Source organism: Pinus tabuliformis, chromosome 3_2 (genome assembly GCF_031772625.1).
Source record: "Pinus tabuliformis cultivar Carrire ecotype Pingquan chromosome 3_2, CPIR1, whole genome shotgun sequence".
NCBI lineage: Eukaryota > Viridiplantae > Streptophyta > Pinopsida > Pinales > Pinaceae > Pinus > Pinus tabuliformis.
In genome coordinates, this window is record NC_142302.1 from 686,937,707 (window position 1) to 686,953,888 (window position 16,182).

The following is a 16,182-nucleotide window of genomic DNA, read 5'->3' on the forward strand; positions in this document are numbered from 1 at the left end:
TACAATGGCCACACTACATCCACTACTGCATCCTTCAGAAATACGTATTGTTGTAGCGAACTAAATACAAGTGTTGGAAATATATCCACAAATCTCCTCCATATGATAATGGATGAAAATCTCTAGGGAGGCACTCGAAGTCCCCCAAAGAAAGGGAGATTTCTCTACTTGGAAAACTCTTGCTAAACAAGAGGTGACCCAACTAAATAGCTCGAGAAATAAAATAAAATTTGATAAGCCAAGAATGCCACATGAACTATGGTTCCTTACTTTTATAACTTTTGTGGAGCCTTTCTTCCTACCTTTTATTCCCTCTCATGTATTTTGAATAATTGGCTTAGGAAGTGCATGTTTCTTATGTGGGTGGTCCCACACATATCATTAACAAAACAAAATTAAATTAAATTAACTTTTCTCTAACTCCCAAGTCTTCTATAAAAAATAAAATGGGCCCCGTCTTCACCAAAATTGGCCCTAAAAATGTAGAAATAAATAATCTTCCAAAATAATTTAGGAAGGGACATTACAATCCTCCCCACCAAAAGTTCTTTGTCCTCAACCAATTCTTGAACAAGTGCCCTCTTTGACTATTGATGACCACTGTAACAACAAATCATATGAGGGTCCCAAATGTACCATTAAGTCATCCCTAATCTCAGCATTCTCCCGACATGAAGGAACCTCTCGACACTAGGATCCCAAGCCATCCTAATTAATGTGAAGCACACCTTGCTTGAGTCACTATCTAACCAGATACAGGTTCCAGAAGCTGTTTGCATATTAGCAATAAGTAGAGCATCATGATAATGTAGGACTCTACCCAACTCCCCAAGAAATTTCCCTACTAAGTAGTCCATCTCATGCACTACAAGAGTAAACTCCTGAAGATGTAATCAAATCCTGGTAGGATTGAACCCTTGTTTACCCGGGCCTTCCCTAATCTACTCTTGTCAATCATCTTACCACACTAATAAAGTTGCCCGCACAATCAACGAATCGCTAAAACCAAATGGAAGATCTGGATGGCCCTCCCCTATAAAAACCAGCTCACCTCTACGGGTAGCTGAACTTTTGAATCCTGTTATGCCATAATCCCTTGCTCAACATAGAAGCAACCTAATCTATTGATATCATGACATTCTGGTCATGACTGACTTCTTATCATGCTCATACCAGAGCCTCCTCTCCCATAACTCTCAACCATAATATATGTGATTATCAAGGCTAGGCCAATCTTCCCAAAGTGACTCAACAATGCCAGCACCTATCACACCATGGCTAGCCCCAATCCTAAGCAACAATCTGCATCATCCTATGGGGAGGGCTTCGGTGCTCTTCCATGTGTTTTGCTATGAATGAATCAATCTTCTTGTTATCTCGACCATGCTCACTGACGAGTGGAGCATCCTACTAATCAACTGGATCTCTTGATCCCATAACAAGACGGGATGTCCACAACCCCCAATCCTATATGCCTACCACTATGATATTTTGCTAGCTATTGGGACCCCTTTGTGCCCCATCTTTTACTCATGTAGGTTTCCGATAGGTATCCACTGAGCATCAAGAACATGTGTGCGAATATCCAATGGCTCTAATACCATTGTAATGTATGGTACCCCACGTGTGCCAAAGTGTCTGCCACTTTACTAGTGACCCCACCATGACACGCATCATGTCCCCTCACCCATCCTAGTAGACCTGAGCACCCTAACTCCACTCTTGCTAGAGGGGATATCTCTGCTATGTCAATCCTCTGTGACCCCTCAGTCCTAAACCTTAATGGGAGAACATCATCTCAATACAATATCTAGTCCGGTGGCCTACCCATGCCACCTCCTCCAATCAACTCCTTCCAAATAATGTAAATCATCCTACGCCCCCATTCACAACCAACATTGCAAAACAAACAATGAAGTCTATTCACAAACCACCTAGTCACTAGCACTGACTAGAACTCCCCTATGGAATACATGTGCTTAGGCAATGGGTTGACTATCTCATCAATGCCATAGCCATCCTGCATGTCTGATATCAGATAGGAAGTGCCACCTAGATCCAAATCCCAACATGGGCCTCCAGTATGCTCTATTTCTAAGATCTACCACTGAGCTTCACTCTAGGCTACGACCATCTCGATGAGTCTAGCCCACTCCACCAAGCACCAACTCAGAATATCTTGCTATCCAACCCCAAGGGAGGGATAGAATGTACAAACTCTAGCACATAGAACAAGCCCTCCGTCCTCTGAGTGTTGTACCCTATGCTGCTCAGGTCGTCTCAACTCACCATCCTAGTGAACACATAAACTTTGTCAGGGAGTCTTTTCATATCTCTCTCTGTGGTGCAAAGGTAGTCTAGAAATGTTGCAAGACCCATCTATATAATCCAAGGGAGAGATACTGTTTGGAAGTACTACAACTTTTTTGATAGTATATGCCTCTATCTACTCTAAGTTAGTTGTTGGAGCCAAATAAGACTATCTGTCCTCCTCCACCATGGGATCAACATGAGTCACAAACTACCCCTCCATGACTAGCTCATGCCCCTCTATGTGCTCTCCATGTTGTTATCGGTGATTGTAATCCCACAAATTTGTTGTAGATATGGGTGCCTCTATACCTATCAGCTCCTAATTAACAGTCGTGATGTCTCTCAGTACCTCATCATCTTGTCATGCACTACTATCATCTGAAAATTTGGGCACGACCCTGAATACCTCATGAATCAATACCTTAACAAAGGATGTGATGTCCTCAATGGTGGACATGAATGTGTCTCCTGGCACTTAGTCAATGGATAGCCCTATGGGTGGATGCTCTATTTTCTCCCCCACAGTCTGAACTGGTGGTATTAAAGAGGCCTCCAACAATCGTCACTCATGTTCCACGCTGGGTACACCTATGTGCTCCTCACACTCCCACGTGCCCTATGCTTCATGATCAATATGCTCCTCAGGCCCCTCATATCTAAATCTAGGTCTCCACTAACAGAAGTGCCTCCTACCATCACCCTATAATTGTTCCTGTCATGTCTTCTTCTTTCGAGGAGATCTAGTGTCCTGAATTTGTCGATTTAACCCACATGATGTAGATGGATGCACCCTCATGATCCATGTAACTATAGTATCTTTGATGTAAGGATGAGAATGGGTTTGTTCTGTAACCCTCTTGAAATCAACTAACCTCTCATTGTCCCAATGGATTCCACCCCATAATTTTTGCACACTTAATTTCTCTTGAGCTATGTGTTTGTGTATGGTTTCACCTATTACTATGTCTACATATCTGAATCTTCCATGATCTCACTGGTTACCCGCAACTGGGTGAAGATCATGCTCTGATAACAATGTAATATTCTTAAATAGGAAAATCAGTGATATGAAAGCAAATAAAAAATTTCACCACAAAACTTTTAGAACAATTTTGTAAACACCAAGAATAATTAGAAATAGGGAATCAGTTGAGTTGTTTTATTATAAACTAGTGCAAGAGTACATAATATGGAAGGAATGTACCTAGGCTTGCCTCAAAGGCAAGGAGGGAAAAGTAGATGTGAAACAATGAAAACCCAGACCTACAATTAATTGACCAACTACTGCATTGCATTGTCCCCAACAATTATGAATTATCTACTGCAAATATATGGCTGAAAATTCCATGTCTAGTGCTAAGAAAATTCTAAAAATTTATACCTAGGCACCTCAAGAAAAACACACAAAAACCTAGAAATAGTTTGGCCTAATTTTGACCTCCCAAAATCGACCCTCAAAGGCACTATATAGTCCCCAACAATTCTACACTATCTGCTGCAAAGATATGGTTGAAAAGCCCACCTCCATTATTGAGAACATTGTGAAAATTTATATCTAGGCTCCTTATGCAAAACCCAAAAAAACTTAGAAATGGTTTGGCCTTATTTTGACCTTCCAAAATTGACCCCCAAAAGCCATATGCTTTCCAATAGTTGCTGAAGCATGTTGTTTGTCAAAAAACCAGCAAAATCCTCCCCAAAGACTCCTGAAATGTAGCAATCAACTACACTAATACTTCCCTTATTTGTCCTGGCAAGCAATAGCCCCAATGGTTGAAACTCTATCTCCCACGTATTCCTAGTTTCTCTCTTCTGCGCTTGCCATTGAGTTTGGAAAATCACTGTTGAATATTGTTGCCACTTCCAACCCTCGAACTCACCTGATCGCCAATAAATCTATTGGCCCTTCTTCTCCTAATTTCTCCAGGAAATAGCCCTCCAAAAGAATGTTTCAATGGCCACACTAGATCCACTACTACGTCCTCCAAAAATACACACTACTAAGGTGAACTAAATACAAATGCTAGAAATCTCTCTACAAATATACTCTAGATGACAATGAACGAACCTCTCTAAGGTGGCACTCGAAGTCCCTTGAAGAAAGGGTGAGTTTTCTGCTTGGAAAACTCTTGTTGAACAACAAGTGACCTGCCTAAACAACTCAAGCAACAAAATCAAATTTGATAAGCCAAGAATGCCAAATGAAGTGTGCTTCCTTCCTTTCATAACTTCTGTGGAGCCGTTCTCCCCTCTCATGTATTTCGAATCATTGGCTTAGGGAGTACGTAATCCTTATGTGGGTGGTCCTCCACATATCATTAACAAAACAAAATAAAATAAAATTAACTTTCCTCTAACTCCTAAGTCTTCTATCAAAAATCAAATGGGCCCCATCTTCACCAAAATTGGCCCCCAAAATGTAGAAATTAATCCTGTTCCAAAATAATTTAGGAAGGGACATTACAATATGAACACACATCATCTGATATTTCTTTGTCAATGCAGCCCTCGTGATCGTATCCAGAGGTCTCGAGTTCGAATCACACCTAAATCATGGTGGGGGGGATTGTTGGACATTGGATAAACCAACGTTCCTCGTATGTTTTGTGACATGTGATTAGTCTCCTCTCATGGATCCGTTCACTGTGGCAATGCATCCATTTACTAACATCTTTGGGTTTTCATGTAATGGAAATCGTGACTCCAACATTTTATGTAACTTTATAGAAATAAAATAATTAAAAGTTAAAAAAAAATCTTCTATTTCTCTTATAGGTATTTCAATATAGAACTTAAATAAAATGTTTGAATATTCATATATATAAATATATGGACACATATATGAGGATAGTGTATGTGTTGGTGTATGTTAATGTTGACCCTAGGAAGAAGAAATTAAAAGTAAAATAATTTAGCTACTTCTTAATAAGAGGGAAATGTGTAATTTATTCAAATTTTAAACAATTCAAACACTTACACAACGAAGTATGAAATATGGAAAAATATTGAAAAATACAATTTAAACAATAAAAAATTACATGTGTATATATATAGAGAACCACTATAGATCCATGTTAACAACAAAAACTTGTTAAGATAGATTTATACTGGTAATTAATAAACTATTCAATGCATAACAAAATTATTAAAGAATGATTGGCTTTCAACATCTCTCATTATTTCAATTCTACAATTATTACTCATAAATAATCTTAGTTAATTACTACTATTATATTTTTTTTGTGGTTCAGAGACACCCTCGTCATTGGGTTGTTGCTACGTCTAGGGAAATATCTGGGCTGATCAACCCCGAAGGGAATCAAGCCCCGCAGCCAATAACTAGGCCTAATCCTAAGGGCTTCGGGGAGAATGGACCTTGTGACCTCTCGATCGGTGAGACACTAATTTGATTAGTTGAGTGCTATTAGATAATTAAAATATATTACAATATTTTCTATTTTTTTTTTTTTAATATATATCTAGATTGAGTCTAAGCCAATGTCAACTTCATTAAAATTTATTTCAATATCTAAAATGATAAAAAATAATAAAAATTACAAAGATTTATTTTCAAATACATACAAATATATATAATTATCTTTGAAATAAAAGTATAGATAATTTCATTTTTATTATATAAATTTAATTTTGCTATTAATAATACAATATATATGGTTTATTTATTTAATAAATTATATATAAAGTTTTATGGTATAATGTCTATTACATAGACTTCTAGCAGCGTATAAATCAAAACGCTCAACATTCTATTTAAGCAAACTTGTTTATTTAGAGAAACTTCATTATATAACTGCTAATTATTTTAGTATTATTTGTCCTTTTTTAGTATTATAGTAATCTATTGTGTTTTTAGTTAGTTGTGAGGACGTAATCTAAGGATTAGGTAGAGAGTTTGGTATTGAGTTTGGTGTTCACGGTTTCATGGAACAATCTTAAACAAGATTATGCATATCTGAAAGCTATTCCAGACGTGATTTTTCTGTATTGTATTATAAAAATGTAAAAACAATAAAGCAATATATTAAAAAAAACATAGCAGTAAATAAACTACAACATACAGAAAATTGATGATAATAATATAATCCATCCTTATACACAATAATCATTTTTTGGGCTTTGTCATTGCCGTTATAGGTACGCTGTTTGAAATAGGGGAAAGCTGAACTTCTTACAAAGGTGCTCTTTTATTGAAACTCGAAATTCTGTTAAGATGCATATCTTTTTTGGTTATGATCTCGATAGGCTGATCTACATATGGTGATGGTTGTATCGCAGTTGGGTACTAGAGGACATTCCTCCACTTCAGCAGTAGAGTCCCAAATCTCTCTCACTAGAGGCCATTCCTCCACTTCAGGAGCAGAGATGTCCAGCGATGAGGCAGGCTAATCATCGCCTGTCTATCTTTCTTTCTATCTTTATCCTATTTTAGTACTAATTAGGGAGCTGTACCTTATCATAGCTTGTTTAGCGGGCGCTTTGACGAGAGCAGAGATGGCGACTCCTCCTCCAGCGAGCTGTCATAATCCGACAGTAATGCTCTATATTAGTAATAAAATCTCTCTTTCCCAATCTATCCACTATTTATCTCTGCTGCTCCAGCGATATCAGCATTAAAATAAATCAATAACGAATAAAAATTGAATGCAACATGACAATCATATATTTATTTTTACTTTTGAAACACATCATCGGCAATTCAGCCTCTTATTGACTTATTGCTGCGATACCACGTCCAAACCTTTCGGAATGCATATTAATTTGTGCAGAAATGGCATGCCGCGATTGCAACACCGAGTTGCCTTTTATACTTGAATATAATTAAAAATGACATGGGATGATTGCAACAACGAGTTGCCTTTTATGGGTGAATATAATTACTTTATTTCTGATGCTCAGATTTGTTTGTTGCACTGTTTCAAATTTATACTTTGATATTAAAAGTTTAACGGCAAATATTTTGGTTACTTAAAAGGTAAGCTGATTATATTTTTCAAATGTTATAATTTATAAAAAATATAAACATTTGTAACATTACAATTAAATTATATAATTTTAAATTTTACTAAAATATTTATAATGTTCATTACAAAGGATTTTCGAATTACGTTGAATTAATATATAATATTATTAGAACGGATTTTTGAATTACATTAAATTAATATATAATATTATTTATTAATAATATTTTAGAAAAATAAAATGTACTATTATAAAATTTTAGTCGTGAAGTTTCATTAGTATTACTGGTTGACGATGAGTTTCTTTAGCAAGGCTATCCACTGTCAAATCTCATGCCAGTTGTTGTGCCTTTGCTATGGGCAGGAGACATGCTCAAAATTCCAATTAGCTAAAAGAACTATTGTTATAAAAAAATGTATTAAATAAATTCACTTGATTGGAATAATATACAGATTAATTTAAGTTATTCTAAAACTATCAATGTTAATTAACCAGATTGTACTAATAAAATTATACCAAAATAAAAAACACTACTTAGTACGTAAATAATAACATCCATTAATTATGGTGCATAATACATAAGTGATTCTAAATCTATCAATGTTAATCAACCAGATTATACTAATAAAATTATATCCAAATAAAAAATAAGTTAAGCTTCCTATCTATGATGATGTGTGAAATGTTCACTCGCAATGTCAAAATATACATAGATAGTCAAAACACATTTGTTTAGTCTATATTCAAATCCAAAGTACTCCTTAACTTATTAGTAATATTATCAATTAGTTAGTTAACATTGAAATGTTTTAAAATATGAAGTTGGAAATCTTCTTAGATTTTAATATTCAATGTTAATTAACGAGACTATATTCATAAAAGTATATCCAAATAAAAAATAAGTTAAGCTTCCTATCTTTGATGATATGTGAAATATTTACTCCAAATGTCAAAATATACACAATACTCAAAACACATTTGTTTAGTCTATACTCAAATCCAAAGTACTCTTTAACTTATTAGTAATAATATCAACGCATTTGTTTAGTCTATACTCAAATCCAAAGTACTCCATAACCTATTAGTAATAATATCAATTAATTAGTTAACATTGAAATGTCTTGAAATTTAAAATTAGGAATCTTCTTAAATTTCACTGTTGATATTTTACTCACTATTTGACCATTCAGAATTATTAAATCATTTATATAATTTAAAAATTATCTAATGCATTTAAGATTAAAATTAAAAATTAAAAATTAAAAATTAAAAAAATTATTTAATAAAAATGTATAATTAAAAGTAATTTAAGATATAATTGGTTAAATGTTAAATATTGGAAATTAAATTTTATAAAATTTTATGTAGATAAATGTGTTTATTTTGATGTATGGTTTATTTTTAAAATAAAAATTCAATGTGAATGGGAAATAGCTCATAAATAAAGTATACTCGGGTTATTGTTACACATAGATAAATCATATTAAACTTTAAACTTAATTTTGCTAATTAATTTAGCTTTACTTTATCATTTTATTTCAATTATATCAATATACACTGCTTAACCATTATTGTAAAAAAGTAACATCCAATTTTAAGAAATAAGATCTCATTCTAACGTTCAAGTAAAGAAAAAATCTATTAATGATTTACAAAGCCATATATGTCTTCTCATATTAAACACAATTACATGTGTGTAAATGTGAAAACAAAAAGTCTCGAATATAATAACAAATGCATTCATCAAAACTATGAAAAATTAAAATAAAGCAAATGCCAAATAAGAGAATAAGTTTCATATGAATCTTTTGTATTGGGGGATTTTGTTATTCATTGAAAATATGAAGCACGTAGATGCTTATGTGATCAATTGATTAATTGGAAAGAATCATATTAAACAAGACTATTTTTAAGTTTTTCTTTTTGTGTGAACACTATTATTAATATGATCGTCTATGCTCTTAAATTAATATATATACATTAAATATTTTTTCGTCACCATTAATATTAATATGATCAACTATGTTATTAAATTTATATATATCTATATATATATATATTTTGATGTTTATGGTATATTTTTCTTGGGTTTAAAGTAAAATGATTTTTAGTTAATATGTATATAGAACATATATTTAAATAAATATTATCAAATTGTAACACAATAGACAATTAATAATGTTTGTCAGAGAACAGATATGTATGCAGGGAAAAGTTATGGAGAAATCGTAGATGAATAGTCTGGGTTTCGTGGACTTGATGGTTCATGGCAAGACCATTCAAGCTCTGGTGGACATGGGGGCCACTCATTACTTTATGATGACACGGTTGGCAAAAGAGGTTGGACTAATGATCTTCCCATCGAATGTGGAAGTCAAGAGAGTGAACTCTAGAGTTAAAGTGGCAGGTTTGGCACAAAAAGTGCCTGTGTAGATAAAAGACTAGAAGAGTCAGTTGGACTTCACAGTGATAGAGATGAACGCCTTTGATATGATACTCGGACAGGATTTTTTGAAGGGCAACAGGGCTATTGTTGTCCCTTTCTGTGATGAGGTGGTGCTGGTTGGATAGTCACAAACTTGGACTTTGCCCACTCATATGCAAAGGAGGGAAGTCAAGGTGCAGCATGTTTCTACACTAAGTTTGGAGAAGGCTATGAAGGAATCAGATATGGAGACATATGCGGTGATGTTCATGGTAGTCGAAGGTGATGGAGTGGGGACGCCTATTCTAGCTAATATTTCTGAGGTGCTGACCAAATATGCGGATTTGATGAGTGATGAGATACTAAAGAAACTTCCACCAAGGCGTGTAGTGGACCATAGCATTGAGCTTGAGCTAGGAAAGCAACCCTCGGCTAAAGCACCTTATCAATTGTCAAGACCTGAGTTCGAGGAATTGAAACGACAGTTAAAGGAGTTAGTTGATGCAGGTTTCATCAGACCTTCAAGGTCCCCTTATGGAGCTCCGATATTGTTCCAGCGGAAGAAGGATTCGAATGAGCTATGGATGTGCTGTGACTACTGTGCATTGAACAAGCAGACGGTAAGGAACAAGTATCCTTTGCCATTGGCTCCTGATTGCTTTAGCAAGCTTGCGAAAGCCCCAGTTTTTTTCCAAGCTGGACTTGAGGCATGGGTATTATTAGGTGCAGATAGCTAAGGGAGACGAGAATAAGACGACGATAGTAATAAGGTATGGTAGCTTTGAGTTCCTTGTTATGCCATTCGGGTTGTATAATGCTCCTGCTACATTTTGTACTTTGATGAATGATGTCCTATAACCATACTTGGATTCGTTGGAAGATATAGTGGTGTTCAGTGACAACATGGAGGATCATAAGAAGCACTAGGCATTGGTGTTTGAGGCACTGAGGGCAAATCAATTGTTCTTGAAGAAGTCTAAGTGTGTGTTCACTCAGATCGAGATTTTGTTCCTTGGACATATAGTGGATCAAGGGTACATACGGATGGACCCAAGCAGAGTGAAGGCAATCGAGGACTGAGTTGAACCAAAGAATTTCCATGAGATGAGGGTGTTTTTGGGCATGACCAACTACCAACAAAAGTTTGTAGAGGGGTACTCCAAGGTAACATCGGCACTGACAGACCTATTCAAGAAAGACAAGAGGTGGAATTGGACAGATAAATGTCAAAAGGCATTTGATGACTTGAAGAAGAGGATGGTTACAACACCGGTACTGAAGTTTCCTGACTTCGAGAGACCGTTTGAGGTACACATTGATGCTTCAAATTTTTCCATAGGAGGGGTTCTTATGCAGGATGGGCATCCGGTGGCGTATGAGAGTCAGAAGTTGCAGGATAGAGAACGAAGGTGTCCGGTTCATGAGAAGGAGATGAGTACAATAATTTACTGTCTTCATCCGTGGAGGCATTACCTGATCGGGAAGTCGTTTGTTGTCAAGACTGATAACATTGTAGCAAGTTATTTTACATCACAACCGAAGCTTTTTGCGAAGCAAGCTCATTGGCAGGACTTCTTGGCAGAATTTGACATGACTATCGAGTATAGACAGGGAAGACACAATGCAATAGCAGATGCCCTTAGCAGGAAGGGACAACTTGCAGCATTGGAAGGTGAAGATCAGGCAGAAAGGAGTAGGAGTCAAATTCAGATGTCAGAAGAGATGCAGAATAAGATCAAGGAAAGTGTTGAGACCGATACTTAGGCGCAGATTATAGTGAAGCAGGTGAATGAGGGGAAGACACGAAGGTTCTTTCTCCGAGATGGATTCTTGTTCTTTGGAAACCGCCTCTATGTTCCAAAGTCATCTAGGCTTAGGAGGCACCTTTTGAAGGAGTGCCACGACTCACCATCGGCTGGCCACCCAGGGATGCATCATTCTTTGACATTGTTGGAGAGAGGATTATTTTGGGAGAAGATACGAGAGGATGTGGAGGAGTATGTACATACGTGCATCGTTTTTCAGTAAGACAAATCGGACAATCAGAGGAAAGGAGGACTGTTGCAGCCTTTATTTCCTATTAAATTAAATTATTTATACTATTTATATATTTATGTTTGAGGTTAGGACCCTAGTTCATTTTATCCATTGGCCTAGCTAGCCGTTGGAGGCTCTGCTCAAGTTATTTAACATGCAAAGCTGGATCTGGTTCTTCAACTTGTCCTGATGATGAACCACACTGGCTGGTTCGAAACGCATCGACAAATGATAGATCTTGTGATTTACGCCGAAAAATCTCTCATAAACCAGATATTATTTAGTTTTATTACGAAATATGGAAGAATTTCATTGGGTGATACTATTATAATTCATGGAAATGGAAGGATTACATGTTACTCTATTACTTTATAATATTTGAAATTATTTTTCATTCGAAAGTAAATGTCTTTATAGAAAAAAGGATTCAAAGGTTACAACGCACATGGTAAAATTTTATTAGTAATTAGTAAATATTTTTAGTAGATATTGTTCATTCATCGTAAATTTATTTTTTATATGATTAAATATAAATCTAGAAAGTTAATTTTAAGTGTCCAAAAGAATAATTATGTTTTCAGTTTTCACATAATATTTTTACTTTATTCGCAAAATGTTATGTTAATATATATTTTAAACATTCCATTAAAAACCATATATGTCACTATTGAAGAATAGCTTCTTATTGCAATTATTTAAATGGTATTTTAATTTACCTATAAAAATAAGAAGTAATGGTAAAAAATATTCTAATAATGATAGAAAATTTAATGATGTTGGTAAAATTTAGTTCATATATATGTTAAATAAAATATGTGTTGTTTTGGATGCTAATGTTAATTCCATCCAGTGGTCCCATGATCATTGGTAGGTGAATTATTCTATAAAATGCATTTTTGGTTGACTAGAATTTATTAGTTATTTCTTAGGTCAACAAAAAAATTATAGAAAATCTTGTTTGGTAGTGTTAAAGTCTCTAATTTGGTGTTCATTTAGAAAATTTTTATAATATTCATACATCTTAGCAATGTAATAAAAAATATTAATTAATACGCCTTAGGCATTAGATATGGATGATACAACTAGATTCTGTGAACTTTCTAGAGATAATTTTGAGGGTTCTTTGGTTTTTGGAGATCATGTATAGTGCCTTCAATGTAATTAAGAATGCATCAATTTTGAAATTGGGATTTCCTTATCCTATGTTGGGTTTGGAAATAGTAGGTCTAGGTTCTCATTATGCTAAGATGTTTTTGTTTATTACATCATTTAGGATTTTTTTCTAATTTTAATCTAAATTTTCATAAAAGACAACAAATACAAAAAAGAGTAAAATTACTTTAAAATTAATATCCAGAGTCCAAACAAGATCAGATTTGTTAACTTGACTCTCAAAGTAAACCATGGAGGCGATCTATAGAATCTATGGAATTCCAAAAATGTGTCACATAGTAAAAAATGCGAAGAAAAAGAGTTGCAGGCATGTGAAAAATATGATGCACCAATTGGATATACATTCTTAAGAACATATGTGCAATATTAAGCCATATCCGCCTGGAGTTGTACCTAGAATTCTAATCAGTGGTTTGGGGCTTTCCTAGTATTAATGCCCAAGAACACATGCGTTTGCCAAGGAACTTGAATATGTTATTTATAGTCCCATTGCTATTTGGGGCCATCACTATCGTGGAAAAACCCTTAATTTCAAAAGTGTATCTCATGAATTTTAAAATGTTTTTGCGAGTGTGGTAATTTTTTTGAAACTTAAAAATCTAGTGAATTAGTTTTAAAAATTAAGAAGTAAGGTTTTCATTTTCCTATTTAAATTCATTTTTTTTAAAATATGCTTTGATTATTGTGATAAAGTTAAAGGAATAAATATCTCTTAAAAGTGAAGCCTCCTTATAGATATATTGTAACATCCCTATAAAAACAACTCAAAATTAACTATTAGTTATAAGTGATTGGGGGCTTCCACAATTATCATATTGTTGTTGGAGATTTGCATAAGAGAACTACGTATTTGATTTAGTCCATCGGAAATTTCATATGGTTACTCCATCCATCATCATGGAAAAAAGATCTTGTGAGTAGCGTTGAAGAGATTTTTTTATAGGTGTAGAGATCAAGTATTTGTTAGAGAATAAACATAACCAAGGTCAAAATGGTAACAAATTATTAAAAATAATTATTAAGAAAACTGATTTTTTACTTACTAGATATCTAAGTGATTAGAGTAAATAAATAAAAATTGATAGTTTAAGTTTGAATTTGACCAAATTGCCAAATGAGAATTAAATAATTTTAAAATTATAAAACAAGAATTGATTAATGATATTTAAGGAATATATTTTTTTATTAATTAAATGATTTAAAATTGAATTAATTGATCCATATTGGATCATTATATTGTTTTTCATCTATATCGGTGCATTCGGAGTGGGAAAAGTGGTGGAATTAGCTCATGGGATCATTTTTACTAGCGGGATCGAGTTTGGCAAAACAGGGTCCAAAACCTTGTAGGAGCATTTTGAGGCATCAAATGATGTTTTTTGGAAGATAAAACTTTGATGGTATTTTATTTGCACCATTTCATGTTGTTCTACAAATAGATATATTTCCAACGGTGTGAGAAGTTTGTCAATCAAAGTCCGTATGCAAAAGTTATGCCACTTAGAATTTGACCTTCCTGTTTTCACACCTATAATTCAGGAGGATGTCGGGTCAACCTCCATTATTCATTGAAAAGGGGCTATCCATGTGCTTATGATGTAAAATACTCTAGAAGAGCCTATATTGTAACTCTAGTTAAGATTTGATGTGGTCAAAATTAACCACTAGTAGGCTATCCAATTATGTTATAACTAGGCCACTCGAAGAAAGAGGAATTTCATTCTTTAAAAAATATTTTGTTCCATAGTTGATAAAAGATAGCGAAGAGAGGTAGGAGGTAGAGTACAGAGAGATGGTCTATGCATTATAGTAGCCCACGGGCCACATACATTACTTCTTTGTACCCACAATCTTATTTTCCAAACAAAGAAAGAGAGTGAAGCAACCTCACCTTCCCACTGGGTTTTCTCTCGAGAGGGTTTCCTAGAGAATATTTTGTGTCTTACATGTGTATGTGAGCTTATTTTTCATTCTTTATTTTTCTACATAGTTTCCATTCGCATGCATGTAGTAATCATAGTTAAATCTACAAATCTTGAAGTTTAAATAACTATAATAGTGTAAAATTTTAAGATTTCTAATATAATATTATCAGATCTGTTGTGACGCACTGTCGAGCGGAATATCCATGACACTTTATGGATCATTGAGAGTAAATAATCCAATAATAATAATATTAAATAAGGCTTGAAAAGGATTGAGATAAAAATAATTTAGAAAGTATTGAGAAATTAAATTAAAATTAAAATTTTAATAATTAAATAAGAAAATAAGAAAAAGTTTAATTGACTAAATTCCTAATTGGGAATAAAAATTAAATTAAGACTAGATTAAACAATAAAAATTAGTAATATATTATTTCAAACAATATAGGTAAGAATTAAAATTTGTAAGGAAAAATTAAAGAAATTTGATACAAATTCCAATAAGGGATGATTGAAAATTGGAGTAATCTAGGAAATGATTAGACTATTAATATTAATTAAGATTTTGGATTAAATTTGAAAAATGATATTAGAAACTCTTTAAATTTAAAATAAACTCGCAAGAACCAAGAGAACAATTGCCAATAGGTAACTAAAGAAGGATATAAAGATAATGAAGGCTCAGATGAAACTAAAGACGAAATTTAATAAATATAGATTAAGAGAAGAAAGAAAGTAGCGATAAATAACCATATGGAAGAGGATGTGATGAAAAATAAACCATTTTAGGAAATAAAAGGGGAGGAGGAGGATGATAAAGGGTGGTTTTGGGAATATGTTTTCATTGATGGAAACATGGTATTAATAGATGGAAATAAGTGGCACAGGTGTGAAAGAAGGCCTAAGGAGATCAAGTTCCAAACACAATAAGAATAATCAAGGAGCGACATGGTTGAGAATGGCATAGAGATTTTAGAGTGCATTGTAGAGAAACAAGTAATCTCAAATGTAGATGTGACCCAATGGAATGGAAAGAGATTAGAAAAATATTTCCAATGATATGTGAAAGTTTAAAAATGGCCTCCTGGTTTGAGAGACAAAGCCAGTCAAACTTATATGACCCGAAGTCAAATTTTAGCATCGATAAAATGTGTAGAGACCCTTTTCGAGTGAAGCAAATTTTGGCAGAGTAGCCAAACGTAGTGACATAGATGGAGGAGTTTCCATTAAAACTACCAAGCATACCTGGCATGAATAGAAAAGCATAGGGAAGTAATGTGAATGCCAACAGGTGGAGACCCCAATTACAATACATCCCGACAGGGTTAC

The 16,182-nt window shown here is 34.1% G+C and overlaps 1 protein-coding gene across 1 annotated transcript in view; it reads left to right on the forward strand.

Moving 5' to 3' along the window:
- The window catches only part of LOC149182503 (MADS-box transcription factor 56-like), a 138,679-nt gene extending 131,936 nt beyond the window's left edge, over positions 1–6,743 (forward strand). The window contains exons 3-4 of the mRNA XM_089418553.1: positions 6,469–6,510; positions 6,610–6,743. Coding sequence (XP_089274679.1) covers positions 6,469–6,486 — 18 coding nt within the window. The 3' untranslated portion in view covers positions 6,487–6,510; positions 6,610–6,743. The remainder of the gene's footprint in view (positions 1–6,468; positions 6,511–6,609) is intronic.
- The last annotated feature ends 9,439 nt before the right edge of the window (positions 6,744–16,182 follow it).